Raw genomic sequence first — 19825 nt, 5'->3', positions numbered from 1 at the left:
CCTCTATACAATTTATTTTTGCTTGTTTTCTTCTAGATTCATAGAATAATGAATTTCAACTTGTTGGGTACTCATTAATGGTGCCTTGTGTCATAAGTATGCTTGAAAATAGATGTTCTTTACATCTTTTCACCTAGGTGGAAAAGAGCTTCTTCAATAGCAGCACATAATTTTCAACAGAGAAATAGTATTATTTTCATCACTATGTGGCACATTTCTGCCACAGCTGTGGAAAATAAATCCTGAAATCAAAACAAGTAACTGAAGATTAAATTCCTATATCTTTTTACTGTTAAAGAAATAACAAAACATAAATAACAGGTAATTGATGTTAAGTATATCTTCAGTGAATGATAACACACAAGACAGGGTAACATCTGTGAGGTTCTTAGTATACTCTGTACTAGTTATATACATTTTTAAAATGTTTAAGTAATCTGGGTAGGCAGTTGTGTAGTTATTGTGTGAATGTTCAGTGTTAAGGATTTGTATACTGCAGTGCATCTGTGCTAGAATGGGTTTGCCTGAATGGTCTCTGTCTTGTAATCATGGTCTTCATCTCAAGTCAGCAGGTTATGTGATCAAGGAAGCAAATGGTTAAAACCAACTGAAGTTAAAAAAGGCCTATAAGTGGTATTTTTGGAAGTCTTTCATTACAGAAATGCTTGTGGGTAGGGTGCCAGCAGAAGATTGCTGCATCAGATCTGAAAGCAGTAATACTAATGTTCCTATTAGGGAATGATAATACTGTATACTATAATATTTATATGACTTTTCACTAGCTCATGTGCTGAAAATTAGAACAATACAAAGTAGTTGCATTGTACATTTCCCTTTTTAAAATAATGTGTTTGTCATCTTCTTTTCTTTTTCTCCCCTCTTTGTTATAGGGAGAAAATTGAATTTTAGTCATGACAACAAAGCCATATTTAATTATATCATCATTACACTCTCCAGGGATGGGTTTATAGCAGGCTCAAATACACAGGGAGGCAAAGTATAATGGCGTAACATCAGAGTGTATCGGCGTGCTGAGCCCCATGGGACACGCACGGGAAGGAACATGTTCACAGTCATAGAAATCAATCCATCTTGTTTTAGCACTGATGTGATGAGAGTTGGTGGTAAATCTGCACGAGGTGAATTGCACAACCCTCATTTGTGCAATGTTTTAAACAAAAATGTAGGTCTTCAGCAAGGTGCCTTGTTAGAGTTTGGGTGTTTTTTTCTTTAATTCTTTCAGGATCCATCACTTATTGTCACAGAGTTAGAGAAGAATGGTGCTGAAGCTGCTAAAGTAGCACAATCATATTCATAGATTTTTGTTCTTGTCATTCAGGATCGTGAGTGGGAGGCTATTAGCATTGCTGCATGAAGTTCTACAGAATATATAAAAATGTGAATAAAAGGTAGTCACTAAACTGTTATTGACAGCAGTTACAGCATTTAAAGAGAAACATGGTCTTCTAATTGTTTCTTAAATAATAAGGATTACTCAAAATTTCAGCTATTCACTGAATATACCATGAATATTTAATTGAAATAAGAGGCAGTGAATATTGTGGTCACATAGGAAGCTTGTCTGAGGGATAAGCTCTACAAGTAGCATTTGAATGCATGAACTCTGGCTTTTCTACAGGTTTTCTACTAACTATGGAAAGTGTGCATGCACATGTGAGTTTTTTACTTACTATCAAATTTTTGAAGGAGATGCTGTTTGGTCAAGCTACTTTTTTAAAGGAGAGCTGGATGAGAGTCACGTGACTAATAACATTATTTTAATGCATTTAAACTAGTCTCTAGCTGAGTCCTGAGCATGTTTCCACTTTGTCACAGGTGGTAGTCACTGCTCACTGCCAGCTTGTGAACTGTGGCTGTAATATTGATACAGGCTGGATATGCACTGGCAGAGAAAGGATGTTCTCAAACAAGAAGGAAAAGGGAAAATGGCAGGAATAGAAAATCCATTCTTGTACAGTGGATCACATAAGGATCTAATGCAACTAATTTTCAGATTATGCATCTTCCTTTTGTGTCCTTATGCTAGGTGAGGGTGGGATTTAAATGTTCTGTGTTTATCATTCTAATATGGTTGCAAAGACAGAAGAGGTACAGCTTAGTTCTGTGTGAAAACCAAGAAGTTGTTTTAATTGTGCTCAAGATTTGTCCAATTTCCACCAGTTTTCCCCCACTTCATCTTTAACATGTAAACCCCAAAATAAAGTGTACTTGAAATGCCCTGCCTGGTTTGTAGCCTTGAAACTCCTTGTACATATCCCTGATGCAAAACCATAAGTACTCTTAGGAATAGTAATGACATATGTATCATGGTAGTTTTTAGGGAGCCCAGTCAGCAGCTCAGACCTCAAACTCAGTTCCCTGGTTTGGTTAGAACACAGACTCATCCAAAGGGTTAGTAATGCATTTTCTAATAATTCTGATTTTATTTTATTTTTTTTTTTTTAGTAGAAAAACTCAAACCCAGATGAGCTTTGGTTCCCAGCTCTTCCCCAAACTCTTACAATAAAACTCTTTCCCACTTTCTCCTCACACTTCTCAGGAGAATCCTCTCTGTCCCACCTCTGTTTTCCTTTCTTTCTTTTTTATGACACAAGCTTGTGATTTACAGACGTGTTTTTTTCCAGAAACACCATTTTTCAAATCCTTATCATTTCCTATCTGAAAAGGTTGCCTTTGAACAACCTGGGGCTGCTCACTGTTCTCTGTCCCTCGGATATCATCGTGCTTTGCTCAGCTCAGTATGACTTTTTCCACTGACTTCAAGGGCCAGACGTTAACTCCTGTCCCTGCCAACCCAGGGAAAGGTGATTTGAAGTGTCTCAGTGCCTCCAGAGCAATACTCCCTGGCACAGCACAAACATGATGCTGCCGTGCATCCTTTCCATTCACTCCATGAAAGGAAGCCAAATTCATCACCACCATGTAAATATTATATTAGACACTGCAGTGAGGCTTTGAAATGTTAATACCCCCGCTAACGCAGCCAGCTGACAGAGAGTGCTGGTTTTGTTTCAGTTGTGACTCAGGCTGTCGCAACAGGTCCTGGCAGAATTAAAACAGCTGTGAGCAGCCTGCAGGTTCCTGGGTAGTAAGGGCATGTGCCACGTTTTACGGCTACCATTTTGGGATCATTTTAACTGGTGTTTTAGAAGGGAGAAAGCTACTTGGGGAGTGACTTTGAGGGACGATGGCTGTTTTAGAGAGCAATGGCAGAGCCCTGTGCTTTGCTCGTGGATGCCAGCTGCCAGCTTGCCTATCAGCCCACAGCAGCGAGCTATAAAATGGCCGACTCATGGCAGGCTCTCAGCTGACGTAGGCCTGGCTGCGGAGGTGTGGGAGCATGCACGCTGCTCCTCAGCCTGCAGCAGGGGTGGGCAGGCTCCTGCCACCTCTCACTACTTCAGGGGAAGGAAAGAGGCTGGAGAGGGGCAGTTTTCTACCTCGGGCCAAAGGGACGCGTGGTCCCCTGGCAAAGGGACACTTGGTCTCATGGCGAAGGGACACTTGGTCTCATAGTGAAGGGACACTTGGTCTCCTGGTAAGGAGACAGGAGGGTGATGGGAGTGAACCGGAATGGTCCCAGCCCACCAAAAGGTGCTAGAGGATGATGGGCCAGGGTGGAGGAAGGGGCATCTCTCGCAGCAGCAGCTTCAGCTGGGAGGAGAGACCCTGGCAATGGCTGTCCCTCTGCCTTGTCTTTTGCCACTTCTTCTTGGGGAAAAGATTTTTTTTCCTGACCTTCTCTCATCTGATGACTCCTTCACACTAGCCTTTCATTTTAATGATAGCATAGCAGTGAAACTGAGTCACATCAAGGCCTGAAGGTTTCCAGCTTTAATCTGTAATGAAATATAAAGAAACCTGGCAGGGTCTGACAAGTTCTCAGTCTCCTGAGAGAGGGACTTGGGAACTGAGCTCTGGGAATCAAGTGTTCAGACCAACCTTGCTTTCCAAAGCAATGAATTGCTTTCATTAATCTTTTTTTTTTTCCTCCTTAATTTCCCATAGAAATTGGGAAGATTGACCAAGATATATATAAATACAACACTCCAGGATTCACTGGCTGCCTATCAAGAGTACAGTTCAACCAGATTGCTCCACTCAAAGCAGCTCTGAGACCTACCAACGCCTCCTCTCACGTCCACATCCAAGGAGAACTGGTGGAATCCAACTGTGGAGCATCTCCACTCACCATCCCACCAATGTCAGCCGCTACCGACCCGTGGCACTTAGATTCAGGTAAGCTGGGGTGCGTGCCTTGTTAGCTCAGCGGAGCAGTTCAGAGAAGAAATACGTCCACCCTCTGTAAGGAAAAACAAACCTGAGTGGATGTGATTGATAAATGACTGTAGGACAGGGATTTGCCACCACTTCTAAATGCAGTTACAGGATATTTTCCTTGCCTTTTTTTAATATTCTGCTTTATTTTTCTTTTCCGTAAGTCTTACAGTGTTTGAATGTTGAGTTTTGACCTAGCTGCTGCGATAGCACTTTCTCTGTACCCTTGGGTATGTAGTCGGCAAAAGGTTGCAAGTACAGATAAATAAGGTACAGTAGCATTTCTTCTGCTGTATTCCCAATAAGTGAGTATATTGTAGTCAGCTTCGTACAAAAAAAGTAAATCTAATTTTAGGCATAAATATATTTATATAAAGTGCTGATTTGTTTTCTGAAATGTCTGCTTTCCTTAGGCCATGTTTAATGGGAAATCCCATTAGTCATGATTGTATTCATACTCATGCTGAAAATGCTGGAAAGCCAAAACAATTTGCTGATCCCAGCAATCTTATCCTGCTTTGTGACTGACAGTCTTTGAAAGTATATGTTGTGCCTAAATTTTGAGGGTTTTTTTCTATTTTGCTTCTTGGGTGTCAGATAAATACTTAATTAAAAAAAAATTCTGTTCCCTTTAGATGTATAGGGTCAGGTGTATGTCGACCCCTCTCTTTTGTTTTGTCCTGATTCTGATTTCACTTGTAGCGGTGTAAATTAGAACCTGTCCTGGCAAAGCTGATGGGTTTACAGTGGTATAAAATGAAAATGCTAGAGGAAAAACTGGGTCCATAATGATTTTAATACCAATTAGTCTTTGCCTGTTGTGTTTGGGGATGCATCTATCTGCCAGTTTTTATATGAGAGGGGACAGGTATATATGTCTTTCTTTAACAGTATGTGCCAAGATCACACCTTTGGGTTTTGGATTATTTTTTTTTCTTGCAGCGTCAAACAACTCCTTGCAACATTTCCTTTCAGCTCTTCTTCAGTAGAGAAATAGGACAGAGGTTTGTAAGGAGAGGCAGATATTCCAGGGCTGAGGGTCCCAAACATCTATACAAGCAGTATCATGCTCTAAAACCTGTCATTCCCTCCTTGCTGCCATGCCATTGTAGGATTTCAGTATGTCTTTTCGCTGTTTATAACATACAATCTCCTACATGAATTTTTTCACCACAAATTAGTAGTCTCTTTCTTCTCTGAAATTAATAGGTCAGTTTGTACCTGAAGGTTATGTTTCATGCTCCTGTTTCTATAAAAGCGCATTTCCTAAAAGATACCTCACTGACTCATGTCTTTAAAAAGTGTGTCATAAACTTCTTGAGGAGGCACTGCTGCTGTGAATCTTGTGCAGCTAATGGCTTTTGGTTGTTAATTTTGGTTGGTTTCTTTTTCCTACAGACAGCAAGCTAGTAAAAGACTGTGGTGGGATTTATTCAAGATAGTTGAGCTGTTCCTAATAGCTCCCGGTGTTAAAAGAGGGAGGTCCTGTTTGTCCTTTCGACGTGCTACTATGCTTGTCCTTGTGTCAGCTCAGTCTTGTCTTGGAAACTTTTGCTGAGGTGATTCAGCTTTGTTCACCTGACAGATTACAAACTTACACATTTTCTTCTGGATTAATTGCAGTACTCGGTCATGGAGCCAGCATGAAGGATGTGAAGGAATATACAGCATTCAATTCGGTTGGCTCAAGTTGTCTGTTAACTTCTGCCCAGTAAAAAAATCTCATTGCCATAGCTGAACTTGACTTGACTGTTTCAGTCATGGACAGCCAGAGTGCAAGTGACCCGCCTTCATTTTTGGTGATGAGAAGCTTTAGTAGGACTGGGAGCTAGGGACACCTCTTCTTGTCCTCTCCAGTGCTCTGCAGCAATAGAGGGAAAAAGATGATACTGCTTTAAAGACTTGTAGTGAGGGACTGCTGTACACTGAGGGGAGCAACAATGTCAGGTAACTTATGGTAGAAAGAAATTTCACAGCAAGGGAGTGGTGTTTCACCAGGGCAGGAGTGAAAGGACATTCAGGTGTGGGTCAACAATTCCTGACTTTCTGGGTGACATTTCCATGATACAAAGAGGAGGTATCACAGCAACTCATTTATCGGTATCGGGTAAAAACAACTCAGTCTTTGTAAAACTCTCTCTGACACAGCTCGCTCTGTTTCAGTCTCAGGAAAACTATATACTGTAGATTGTGCAACCTTGCACGCAGATGATCTTGATGACTGGTAAATGAAAATGTTTGGGTTTAGTGTCACTTTGCGTTAGCAAATTGGCAGTTTGCACTGAGGATTTTTTTATGTTTCCCAAACCCTACTAGAAGACTTTCTAACACAAATTGTGTTGAAAGAGAAAGTGGAAAAATCAGAGGTGTAAGTAATGGTTCCCACTGGCTCCAGAGCTGGAATAGTTTCAGTACTCTCAGTGTGAATTTACTCCTTCACTAAAACAGCTGAAGGGGCAAGGACAACAAGCTCTTTTGAAATTCACAGAAACACTTGTAGTGATGCTAAAGCAACAGTCACATGCACTCTGCCACAACGAAATGGTTGCAAAGAACATGGCTTTGAAAGCATCAGTTACTAGGTACAGGATTTCTCATTTCGTACATGTTTTTATCTGTAATGTTTATTGTTATGTCACCTATTTAATTTCAAATAGATGTTAAGAAAACATGAGAGTTGAGGATGGGTGGTTTGTAGTGGAAAGAGAAAATCAGGAAAAAATTTGTGGCAAGTATCATATGGTTTAAATCTCATTCAGTGTCATACTCTGCACTCATCCCAATTCATGTTTTGAATTAAGTGTGGTTTTATAGTTTTGCTTCTCAAATACTGTGGAATTGAACTTTGAGGAATGAAAAATGTTGTAGGAGAGGATCAAAGATAAGTGTCCAAATAGGACAGATACACCAGAAGGCAAATACAATGATCCTTTCACCTCTAAACTGCAGTGCTGGATCAGACCTTAAGGATAATTACTAGATGTTAAGCAGGTTCTGCTTGACGGCTGACCTACATGAAATGTTTGCCTTAAACTCTTCTATGTAGTTACTGCGTGGACACCTCCTGCTAGCTGCAAAACATTTTGGATGCCCTAACAGAGAGGCTAAAGGGAAAATCATAAAGACACACATCAGTCACTTGCAGTTGACCCTTAGAGACAAGTTCAGGGATTTATCAATAAGAAACCTTGTTGTTTTGCTCCCCAAACAAATGGGCCATACAGCTTCTTGATTCATTGTCTTGAACTTTCCATTAGCCTTGAATTCACATATATTTCACATTTACAATATTAGTTCTTTTTAAATTTCTTTGCCATTGTAAAAATGCTGCTTCCCTTCCTTTCCACCCCTGGCTGGCATTTTGCCATGCTACTGGGACATTATCTTAAACCATTACCTTGTTCAGCTTGTGAGTATTCTTACAATGCATAGTCTTTTCCTGTTGCTATGGCGATCCTTTCTTGGTGCTGATGAAGCACAAGAATTCAACAAGTCATTCTTTTCTAGAAGGTGACTTTCTGGTGATTTAAAAAAAAATAAGCAAAACCAAGCAGATCATCAAGATAGTTCCCTTCCTGTGTTTTCCTCCCATCCATATTACCTCAGTTCATGTCAGACAATCCAATTTGCCTTGGTTACATCAAAAGGAGTGTAGAAAGGAGGCAAAAAAGAGCCTGATCAATGACTATATTATTTAAAAATGACATGTGCTACCTTTACATGTTGTCTAAACCCAGCAAATTACCTGTCTGGCATACATTTCAAAACAGAAGTTATAATCGTATGCGTTTAACTATATTAGCATGCATTTTAATTACTGTAGTATTACTGTAGCATATGTTAAAAAAAAAAGCTAATCACCAAGGGTTTTTTTAATATCTCGCAGTTCAAATTAGCTAAGGTGTATGTCACTGATAACTGACACCTTGTTCATTGTAGAGAAGCAAACAAAAGCCCAAACAGATGGTTATTTTTGTAGTAAACAAGCTCCCCACACCTAAAATGCCTTGTACTTAAAATCAGAAGATGCATATTATTGGGGTGGGGTTGTTCAGTTCCTGGGTGTTTTTATCTAAGATAAAGGTTCTGCAATTCACTAATTAAGTTTCACTTCCAAACTTTTCTTATTTATATAAAAAGGATAAAAGAAACCTACTACATGTATGTACCTCTCCATTTTAGGAATGTGCTCCAGCTTGCCAAACTACCCAATCTTGAATTTCGTAAAAGCTAGAGATAGCAGAAGAGGCAAGGTACATACAACAGTTGACAAACCATGCTTTAGCACCTCTAAGTTGCCATGGCACTATATAGCTGCAAGATGCATTTATTCTCAGTATGAACAGAATGGCATCTAGGGTATTTAACACAGGATTTAGTTAAACCCATATTAGCTTTAACATATTAAGAATTAAATGGAGCAGGATTAAATGCTACATCTGCAATGTTCTTCCAAGTGTTGTGACATTTTTCTGACTGTACGTATTTAAACCCTAAAAGGTCTTTATTTTTGTAGAAGGTGAAAGGCCTTGCCTTTTAAAAATAAACAGCTTGCTTTGAAACCTGTATCGAGGACATCTGGCAAAAACATTGTATGAAAACATGCAATGCTGTCATGAAGATTAAAACAGCTACCTGAAGGATTTACTCCCTTTTTGTTACAAATTCATCCCTCTTTCTTTAACAAGTGATGGCAGGAAAAGAGAGTGGGAGGGCTGAATACTGGCCATATGATCCATGCTCACCTAATTGGTCAACTAATTGTCAAGCAAAAGATAGCAGTTGATTTCTGGACTAAGAGAAAGTGTCACTTGTGTGTTACTGGTCACAGTACTGAAGGTCACCTTCCTGATTCAGACACCATCGGTTGGTTGCCATCCCACCCTCTGACCACTGGGACCCACAGCTCAGAGGGCAGAGCGGCAGCATCTGAAGATAAGCTGTGTCAGACGTCCACTGGTATGGATGTGGCTATGGAGACAGGAAATAGCTCTTGCCCTTGTCAAGGGCTTATTACAAATGGCGCAGTGGGAAGGAAGGATCAAAGGTCTTACTTGCTGGAGGGTGGTGATTCAGCCCTCAAAATGGTCTTAGGTTACCAATACACAAACAAAAGGGTCTTCTCCTGGCCAGAGACACTGAAAGAGTCCTGTACACATCAGTGAAGCCTCCAACAGCAGGAGGATTAAAATCAATGGTAACATGTGACGCAGCTCTCATTCTCTCCTCTAAGGGACAGCGGGGGAGCAGGGTCACTTCTCCACGCTTCCTGCAAGGGGCAAGCGAGTCAAGCAGGAAGGACAGAAGAGGTGCACCGCTTTTGTTCATGATGCAGCCTTATGCATTTAAGTTTGATCTCCTAGGTGTTAGCAAAATTAAAAATAGATGTGAAGGCAATTACTAGAATAAAATGATGCTCCTCCTTTTTCAAGCATAGCAAACAGGATTAGTTATCTGTACTGCAATCAGAAAATGATGCTATATTCTCTCTTTGAAGTTATTGATCACTCAAGGTGGTTGGTTTTTTTTAATTAACATAGCACGTAAACATTGGGAGGCTCCTTGTCTGCCAGTAAGCTAGTTTAATATTTATACTTCCTATACAAGAGACAGAAGATGCACTTGTAACCTGCCCTGTCAGCCAACACATTCCTCCGCTGCCAGATTTTGGTGCATTTCTGTGATCAAGTTTCCTCTGCTGAGAGTGACCAGCATTCACCCCCAATTTTCCCCATATAAATATTGTCTCAGAAGCCCATGGCCTTGATCTGAGTTGTTTTCAAACAGGAAGGTGGCATTTTTTTCAGACAGTTGGGGATTAAGTCTAGCAGAAACTCATAGGTCAGTTTCTAAGCACCAAGTGTTTCTTGCAGGCAAGAAGGTAAGTGGTAAACATTGAGATGCAACAATTTCTATTTTTCTCCTCCCTGTTGAGCAGCTGACTAGGAAGAGCATCTGTCTGAAATTTGGCACAATCAGTGCTTCATCCTTAAAGGGCTTAATTATGGTGCTTGAATTACTGTAAATCTCTCCATTGATTGGGAATAAAAATGTCTCCCTCAGTCTCATCTAGTTCCTTCACACAATTATGCATAGCTTTCTCTTATCTTTAAGAATATATCATTTCAATGTGAAATTTCTGACACTCTGTCTAGTATATCAGACAGCTGACGGACTGCCAAGGTTGTAAATTCTTCTGGCATTCATTGAGAGATCAGCACTGTAGCTATTTCGTAAGCATTGGTTTGAATGTCAATGCTGCTACCTAACATCAAGACAAGAAGGTGGTAATATTAAAAAGAAAGTGTTTTCCATCCTCTGCAAAGACTGTGTTTTTTCCACAAGTACTAACTTTAACTAGGAACATAGGGATAGCATAAATCAGGGAAAAAAAATGGAGTAGAGAAGGAAGCATTTAGATGCCTGAGCACTTCATGTAACTGCCTTCTTTTTCCTTTCCTTAGGCTGAAAAGCACTTCACTTCCTGTGTAAGAGGTTATTCTAGACTACAGTCAGGTCATTACAGCTATTAAAGTTTATTTTAGCTTTAAACTCTCCAGTCTGACCCATTCCTCATCCCCAATCCAAGCCTTTCTTTTTTCATAAGTGGATGAATGCTAGAAGTGCAGAACCTGATCTTGTTGTTCATATCCTGGCAGTGAGAAGCCCTTTCTTCCAATGATGTCAATTAATAGAGTCTGTAATTTTTTTTCTCCTTTTTTGTAGCTGTCATAAGTTTACAGGCTTGTTTGGTATTCTTGTTCATTGGGCTGGATTTTTTTGTTGTTGGTTTTTTGTTTATTGCAAGTATTCCCTGTGGGTCCATTATCAGCTATTAGCTATATACAGCTAGGCTTTGATCAGCACTTAACTCTACTGTTCCTTTGAGAGCACTGAAGCATTTCATATTCTACATTAATTATAAAAGAAAGTATTTGTTTGTCTTCCTTAACAGGTGAAATGTAAGCACTGCACATAAAATTTTCATGAAGGTGATAGCTTAGGCCAGCGTGACTAATACACTAGCAGTTCTTGTCTGGAATCACAGTGAGACCAGTGTCATACAGACGTTACTACCAGGAATTAAGAGACAGATTTAATGTGCTGCAGATCAGTTGGAAATTTGGCAGAGCAAATGTTCAAAATACTACTTCTGAGACAGAACTTGCTGAAGTTCGAACTGCAGATAAACACGGTCCAAAAGTGATCCTAAATGTCTGCTCTCCGTTTAAAATAAGGAAGAAAATTCTGTAGAATAGAGGCGCCTAGGTACTAAATTTAGAAAGTGTTTTGATCTTGCCTTCCCACTACTTTGTACAATTACTTGCTTGTGTGTGAAAGAAAGTGTAAAACTTACTATTGGGAAATGACCATAGAAAGGGGGAAGCAGGAGAGAATCACCTAACCCATCCCAACAGACAGTGCAGGAATGTTTTCACTGTTTCATATTTCATCCAGGACTGATTTGGGGGAGTTTAAGCTGCAAGGATGGGTCTCCTAATAAGGCACAAGTTTTTCTATCCATTTGCTAGGAAGATTGGTTTTTAAGACTGAAAGAAAGAATATTGTACTGCTCTTTTGGAGCAAGCCATTCGTAAAAATCCATTTTGTCCTCTCCTTAACAGTATGGACAGCAAAGTTTGTCTGCAGAAGGAAATTAAGGGGTTAATAACACAGCTGATTTAGAAACAACTATCTTGACTGATTGGATTGTCGACTCTGGTGTCTAGTGTTGAGCATTTCATTGTCCCAGTTCATTGACCATGGAGCTTCAGCGAGTTTTCCCCCAATGCTGCCATTGTTCATTGTTGGCATTTCCATTGTTCACTCCAAAATTCATGCTTTTTTTAACAGAAACATCCGACGACTCTTTCTTCTACAATCCCCACTTACTTTCCCACACTGTCCCAGGCGTTTGCATACAGAAGGACTGTTCAGAGGACAATGTTTCTGTTAAGCCATCATTTCAGAGGATTTTTCAATTTATACTCATTTCGCATTGGAATAAAAAGACACAACTGGAAAGCCTTCACACCAAAACTGTAAAACCACAGGTTTTGTGTTTTCCATCATCTCTGTGCATGTCTCTCTCTCTCAGCAGAACTCACCAGCAGCTGTCAGTAAAAACACTTCAGATTCAGTGAAAATTTCTCAGAAAAAAATAATGCAACCTCCAAAATGTTTTTGATCTAACAGAACATACCTGACAAAACTTACTTGAAATAATTGCTCCAAATAGCACTAATGCATTGGAGGACTTTTTTGTCATTTCTGAAGGTTTTTTTCTGGTTTTGTTTCCTCCCTATCCCTCTCAGCCAAGAAGGTTGCAAAGGATTGAAGAAATTAGTGGATTATGATCCAATGTTGAGACTTTAATGTTCCAAATAATTTGCGTTATTGGCAACAGAGAGAAGAGGATGACATTTTTAAAGTGAAAAGCCCTAATTTTTTCTCTAAGCTGTACATCTGTTCTGGTAGTTTCAGAACTGCTGTGTGGATGTACTTTTTCCAATATCCTGTAACTCGCACCAAAAAAATTAAGTCTGTGGCTGTGAAGACTTCTATTTCCATAAAGACAGAAAAATGGTTCATATTAGGGATATACTTGTAACCCTCTAACACTACAGTTGAGGCATCACTAACAATTCAAGGAGTAATGATTGACCCCATATAGCATGCTGGAACAATAATGACCTTTTAAAAACAATATGGTTAATATATATTTTAAATATTTTGTGATTGGGTAAGTGTGGGTATTTTTTTTTAAACTTGAAAGTGTTTAGTATTAAAAATAACTTCAGCTAAATTCTCAGTTCTATACTTCAGCTGATGTCAGTGGGACTTTAAGTAAACTCTCTTAACAGAGTTTAATGTTAAACAGTCCTCCCTCAGAATCTGCTCTCAAATGCCTAGGAAAGCAGGAGTAGGTGTAGTTTTCCTCCCTTCTCTCCTTTCAGCTTGGAGAAATAGGAAAAAAATAGATGTATTAATTAAAAAAAATATATAAGAACTTTCAATACAAAATTTGCCCTGGCAACATAAAAAGACACAACATTTTTAATTCTGCTTCAGATTTTTTTCTTCTTTTTCTGAATCGCTGTAGTTTACTTGTCATGGGAGCTCTTCACAGAGCCACATTCAGGAGGAGAGCTGTGGATGGGATGGGCACGGGCAGTGGGATGAGCAAGAAAGGGCAACTGGAGTCTATGGGCTGTGATGTTCACCTTTGATTTAGGACTGTGTAATGGAGTTGTTTACTCCTGCTCCATCATTTCTGTGCAGGTGTTTAGAGTTTCTCTTGTAATCCAGTGCCTTCAGGAGGGGGAATGCAGCGTGACTGCACATTAGTTTCTACTATCAAGAGTTGAGCAATTAGTTTCTGTGCTTACAGTCTGTAATAAAGAGTGCTCTGTAACTTCAAACTGTAGCAGTACAGTCTCACCTGACCAGCAGAGTTGACATAAGTTGACAAAACGCAGCCAGATAGTTTGGTTTTGTTTTCTTCTGTGTTACAGTCCTGTGGAGAAATAGATTAGTGAATGGATCTAGTGTCCAACACTTTCTCAAAATCCTAAGGTGTCAGTGAGTGTTTGCTCTCTTTGAAAGCTCAATTCTTTGATGCCTGGCTGCAAAATAGGATTAAAAAGAAGGAGTTATAGTTTATATCTTTGCTTTTATTTTGCTCTCTCACTGTTCTACTTTTAATCAATGTCTTGATTGCTGGGGGTTTTATATACCTTGTGATCACCAGATCCAGTTGTTCTGATTGCTTCTCTAGTTTGTATTTATGTGAAAACCCAACTGGTCTTAGTAATGGGAGAACACCTCTCAAAATTGTGGACATTTGTAAAGCTGAAAAATCACAGCAGCCTTGCAACATGGGTTAGTTCTAGGCTGAACAAACTCAATTTCCAGAATTTCACAAGTTTCATCCATTGTTTGTTTTAGACCTGTGATCACTCCCACCCTTCCTTTTTTGGAGCAGATCTAAACTGTACCTTCCTTTGTAGTGTGGTATATTTTAACTAAGACTTGCCTACTCAGGAAAAAACCTCAGTTAAAAAAAATTGCTTCCAACGGCTTATATGTAACACTCCTGGTAGTGTATGTCAGAATGAGATTTGCCTTTTACTTTGTACATCCCAGTACTGCACTCTAGCTGAAAAGTATCCCCGTTTGGTTTTGGTTTTCCCCTTGCCTTTACTGAATAGCCTTTTGTTCATTTCTCTGTTCACACCAACTTTCTGGACCACTTCTCTACTTTAACAGGGTCATTCTGCGTTTCAGTTTTATGAATTTGCAAAAGGCTTTTATGTCGGATCCATTAAGTCTCCCTCTGAAAATGGCAGATGCAACATCACACCTACTATAATAAAGCAAAATTATCATTCACTCTGTTAAATCAACCACATCTGTCATCTTTAACATCTAATCTTAATTATGGCCTGTTCATCCAGTCTCATCTCCCCTTTCCATTCAGTGAGTGCTGCTGTATTGCAGCTGGCTGTGGCAATGACCATGATGAGCGTGCCGGATAATGGTAGGTATCCTACCGCATTTTTGTGGTCATCTAAAATTTCAAATGTCATTAAAATGATGGCCAAAACATGGATTTTGCCTGCAGTCAGTCTTTAATCACCCTTTTAGGTGCTGCAAAGTTCCTTTAACCCCGTTTACCCTGAGACTAATAACAGAAAGTTGAAAGTGCAAAACATAAGTTCAGACTCTGTATATTTACTCTGTGGTTATTGAAACTATGGCCTCGTAAACAGCAGCCCATTAAAGAAAGAGAAAGCAAAGTATGCTGTGTCCTTTTACTAAGTTAGCTTCAGGATGATGGCGTTTGAAGCAAAGCTGATGGCCTGCTGTGGGCAGACAGGGTGTAAAGAACAGCATCACACAGCTTGGATTCTGGAAGGGAACCAGATGAAGTGTTGTTTGTAAGCCACAGATGAGCTTAGCGTTTCCTAGTGCAGTTCAATCCATCCCTACACTAGCTGTAGGTTTTAGGAAAATGTCTCTGGTGTGTCCTGACAGCAAACCGATGGCTTTGTGCCACGGCTGCGTGAGCAGAGGATTTCAGGGAACTGGCAGCACATCTCTTGGGCCAATATGTAACTGTTTTCCAGGGTAGATTAAAAAGCTATTTGCTCTGTTCTTCATGTTTTGAGTCACACAAGTGAGACCTTGGCTGCTCAGAGAAACCTAGGGAAGATTCGGAAAAAGCTTCTAAGGTAAGGAAACCTTTCCAGTACAGTCCCCAAACCAGATGGGAATCAACTGTTCGAAAGCAACCGTTGTAGACCAGGTGATAAAGGAAAACTCAACACCCCTATTCATGGCCTCAGCTAACAATTAGCTAGCATGGTATGTAGACCAAAACTTCTGCAGTATCCTCCCCACACCAACCTTACATTACATTCACAACCCACTTACTGTCCAGAGTGGCTTTGCGGGGTAACTACATAGAGTAACTGCAGCTCCATGGCACCTATTTGCTGTGAGCAAGTCATGATTTGAAGCTGCCGAGGTACAAGTATCAGGCAGTGCAAAAGGGCTTGCTGAGACATGTAGTTAGAATTAATGTCACAGTGATAATGGAAGAATCTGAACAGGAAAGAGGTGTTCCCAACTGCAACAGAGAAATGAAGGCACACACTTGTCCATTAGCAACTCACCCTGTACTTCATCTGCATATTATAGCCATGCAAGCTAGTTATTATACCACTGTGATTTAGATTCCCATGAAACATGACAGTCACTAGTAACAATATTAATTTTACCTGACCAGTCATTTTAAAACATTTTAGGAGTTACTCTTTACAACCTGTGAACAGCACTCTACTCTTCTGTGTTTTTTACCAGAGCATCAGTATAACTGTTGCCCCTTTGTCAGCCTGCTCTAACATGTTTTTTCCTTGTTTAGTTCCTGAATTTCAGCAGCGATGGAAAACTTGTTAGTTGTCTTCTTGACAAAAGTTACTTAATATTGCCAAGGAATGTGACCATAGTAAGGTCAGAGATGAATCACCACGTGTTTGAATGACATAACTGCTATCTGAAATACGTGCACTTGATGCCTGTTGGTGACAGTACTCTGTTAAGTTCAAGTTGGAGGGTCAAGGAATGTGCCCTCATACATTCTCTTCTGCTTCTCTAATTGCTGTGGCAGGAGTTACCCTTTTGCAGTTCTTAGACCTCTGGTCTGTAGCTATTTCTGACCATTTGAGAAGCTACTACTGCTGCCCAGAATAATTTCAAGGGAACTTTCACCTAAAAAAGAAAGTAATGAGTTCTTTCCCTCCTCTTCTATCCATCTGTAGTAATAAATTCAGTAAAAAACTGGTATAGACACTTCTGCAGCAAAAGGTATTCTATAACCCCACATTTGGCTGAGATTTTAGATACAATTTTTCAGTCAAAAAAACCCTCATAATATAAAAGCAGGTCTCCTGCTGACACAAGAGTAATAGAACAGGAATTCATGAATTATGGCAATAATATCTGCCAACACTGCCATAGGTAGTTAACAAAAAGATTTGTGAACATCTAAGCTCCTTTTTTCACTACAGCACTCCTGGTTCTCCAGCAGCTGCAGCAGGGCACAACTTCTCCAATCTGATGGTGACCTCTTGTTGAAATAGGTTGTCCTCTGCCCCCAGACACATGTTCCTGTTTCCTCTTCTTTAGAGATGAGAGTCTCAGAATGAGTCATATCTGCTTGTTGATCCAATGGACATCTCCTCCTGGGAGTGTATGATGACTAGATACAATGGAAAGCAGCTTTGGACAGAGGCATCAGGTCCGGTCCTAGAAGCAGCTCTTAGACAAGATCAAGGATGTAGCTTCATATCATACTTCATGTTCTTCATTATCCTGCAGTGTACTTCAGTGGCTATTGGAACATCATAAGCCGTAGTCTTCCATCTGCCAGGAATCCCTTGTAGCATAGCCGTTGTGATGTGGCAGCTCGGGAGGGATCATGCTGCCATGAACAGCAGCTTTCCTCTTTCTTCACACTTCACTAGTGCCATGGTCCTTGAAACAACTTTTAAAAGAAGATAAAATACATTGTTCAGTTGTAAGGGAAGCGGGAACTCTGACCATTGCTGATTTAAAGATTTCTTGTGTGAGGACACAGGAGAGCAACTCCAAACCAAGCGGCAAGTCGTAGGACTTGTTAACTGCCTGTGGAGCTGCTCCTATGGCAAGGGGCCTTCTTTTGGGTTAGAATGGCAGAGAGCAATTCCTTGCAATTTGGCAAATTGATGCTTTTCTACATAGTGTTGTTTGGCTTTAGGATTTTCCTTGAGGTGCAGGGAGGGCAGGTTTAAAGTTAGGGTTTATTTTCCCACTGCCAGCCCTTCCCTTTCAGCACTGCAAGGATAACATTATGGACCGCGTGCCAAAATGTCTCTGTAGGAAACATTCATGGTCCTGCACAGTAAGGTTCTTCTTTGGAGCAAAATCCACTGATATGGAATGAGGTATTTATTTATCTTTTATATTTTTTAGCCTGGTTTGTGCAGAAATGCTGTTTTCAGAAGCCAGAGAACCAACAAATGTCAAAGGCACAAGTGCTGCTGGCAAAAACTGCTGTCCAGGCCACCTCCACTGAGCCCTGAGAAATGCCTTCTTGTTTGTCCCACAGGCGACCAGCCAAAAACTAGCTGCTCAACACACAGCTGGTTCAACTGTCCCCCAGAGTAGGCACACAAGAAGGCTACTCTAGCCCCAAACTTCTTTTCAGGCCACATGGGGAGCTGAAGCCATTCATTCTTTTGTGCAGCTGCTTCACGATACAAAAGCAACTTTATTATGGACTTTACTCCATGCTAACAGAAAGCCAGTAGAATTCCCTTAGCCAGTTTGGGGGTATAGCGAATGCATCACTGGCCTGTAAAGACAACTGATTACTTTAATACAATATCACCTAATCCATCAAGCAAGGAAAATACAGCTGGCTTTTAAATACTGACCTAAGAAGTAATCTGTATCCTTGATTATTTTAACTGTCTCCAGTTAAGTACTTTTAACAACAATATTTCTATTTCAAAATCAATGCCATAGTCCAGTGGCAAAGAAGGGAATGATTGCAACCACTCACCTAGCTCCCTGGGCTTGCTCAGTCACTGCAGTGTCCAGTTGCTATGTCTGACTGTAAAGAAAATGCTGATGATAGGCTTAATTGATGAGATCGCCTTTGAAAAGCCTCTGTGATGTTTTCTGGAGGTTAGAACCAAGACTACTGTCCAAATTCTATTTTAAACCCGTACTGATTCCTTCATCCAGCTTCGCCACAAGGAGTGTCTCCTTTTTAGGTCGCTGGCAGATGAGCGCTGGGACATCTGACTGTGTTTCCTCTCCTCATCTGTCTGCTGGAGACTCTCCTCTCCCGCAGGCTCTCCTCCCTGCCATGCCTCAGCTCCTCCAACTCACAGTCTTGCGTCTCAGTTCCAAAGCACCTCCAGCAGTGGCTAAGCTGACTCATTGGGCTTTCTCCTAGAGTAGCAAAGGTCCTGGCACATGCTCCTTTGCGTAACTACTCTATGGCTCTGAGCAACAAAAAATGCAGCCCCTCGCTTACCTTGGGTTGTGCAGCAGCAAAAGGGATGGCAGTTTTTCTTTCAAAGAACTTGCAGTTGCACCCAACAGCAGTCACAAAATCCTGGAAAATTCTGAAGCCTTTCATGGATAGCAGTGACAAAGGCAAAAATCTATAATAATATGTATGATCAAATGCTTTTGAAAGAAAGGGGTTTGTTTGGTTTCGTGCTAAAGAAACTTACTGAATTTATGTTAGTAGAGTAACAAAATGACCTCCTGTATTAACAGCAATGCTTACTGAGAGTACATCCTTTATTTTAATTTTATTATTGTTGAAAGGAAGAAGCAAGAAGTTCTGAGGGATTAGATAATAGTGAAAGATTTTTTCTTCCTCTTTAGATAAATATCTAGGGATCACAATTTTCTTTTAAATTGTATCTGAGACTGTTGGATGTATTTCTGAACTACTGTGTGAAGTTTCACTGCTATTACAACATGAATCTTTAATTTCCTATTTACAGCCAGTGCTGATTTCCCATACAATGGTCAAGCCATAGGAGATGGAGTTAACAGAAACTCTGCCATTATTGGAGGTAGGAAAAATGTCCACTTTTCTAAGATATTTAGCAGTATGACTGTGACTGAATTGCAGTTGGTAACATATTCAAGCTATTTGCTAAGAGCGAACTGTGGGGAAACTGCACCCGAATGAAGTTAAATAGAAATTTGTGTAAGTCTGTTCAGGCACATTGTCCTAGTGAAATGGTTTGTTCTTACTTAGTTTGTCCCCTCAGATTTAGTTTTAACCAAATCAAGATACTGATATTCATATTCCACATATTAAGCATTCATGTGGGGAGCTACTTTGCAGTAGTTACTTATGTTAACAGGGTAATTAATTTATATGAAATGGCAAGGACACTTTTCCAGTTACACCAAATTCAACATGAGTCTATGTCAAACACTATTTGCTCCACCC

The 19825-nt window shown here is 40.2% G+C and overlaps 1 protein-coding gene across 3 annotated transcripts in view; it reads left to right on the top strand.

Moving 5' to 3' along the window:
- CNTNAP2 (contactin associated protein 2) overlaps positions 1–19825 on the top strand; it is a 1232776-nt gene that overhangs the window by 1200736 nt on the left and 12215 nt on the right. For all 3 annotated transcript variants that reach the window (XM_069811947.1, XM_069811956.1, XM_069811963.1), the window contains 2 exons: positions 4030–4260; positions 19368–19439. In XM_069811947.1, coding sequence (XP_069668048.1) covers positions 4030–4260; positions 19368–19439 — 303 coding nt within the window. The remainder of the gene's footprint in view (positions 1–4029; positions 4261–19367; positions 19440–19825) is intronic.

This window comes from Haliaeetus albicilla, chromosome 2 (genome assembly GCF_947461875.1).
Source record: "Haliaeetus albicilla chromosome 2, bHalAlb1.1, whole genome shotgun sequence".
NCBI lineage: Eukaryota > Metazoa > Chordata > Aves > Accipitriformes > Accipitridae > Haliaeetus > Haliaeetus albicilla.
The sequence above is the reverse complement of the archived record's forward strand: the minus strand, read 5'-3'. Positions and strand labels throughout refer to the sequence as shown.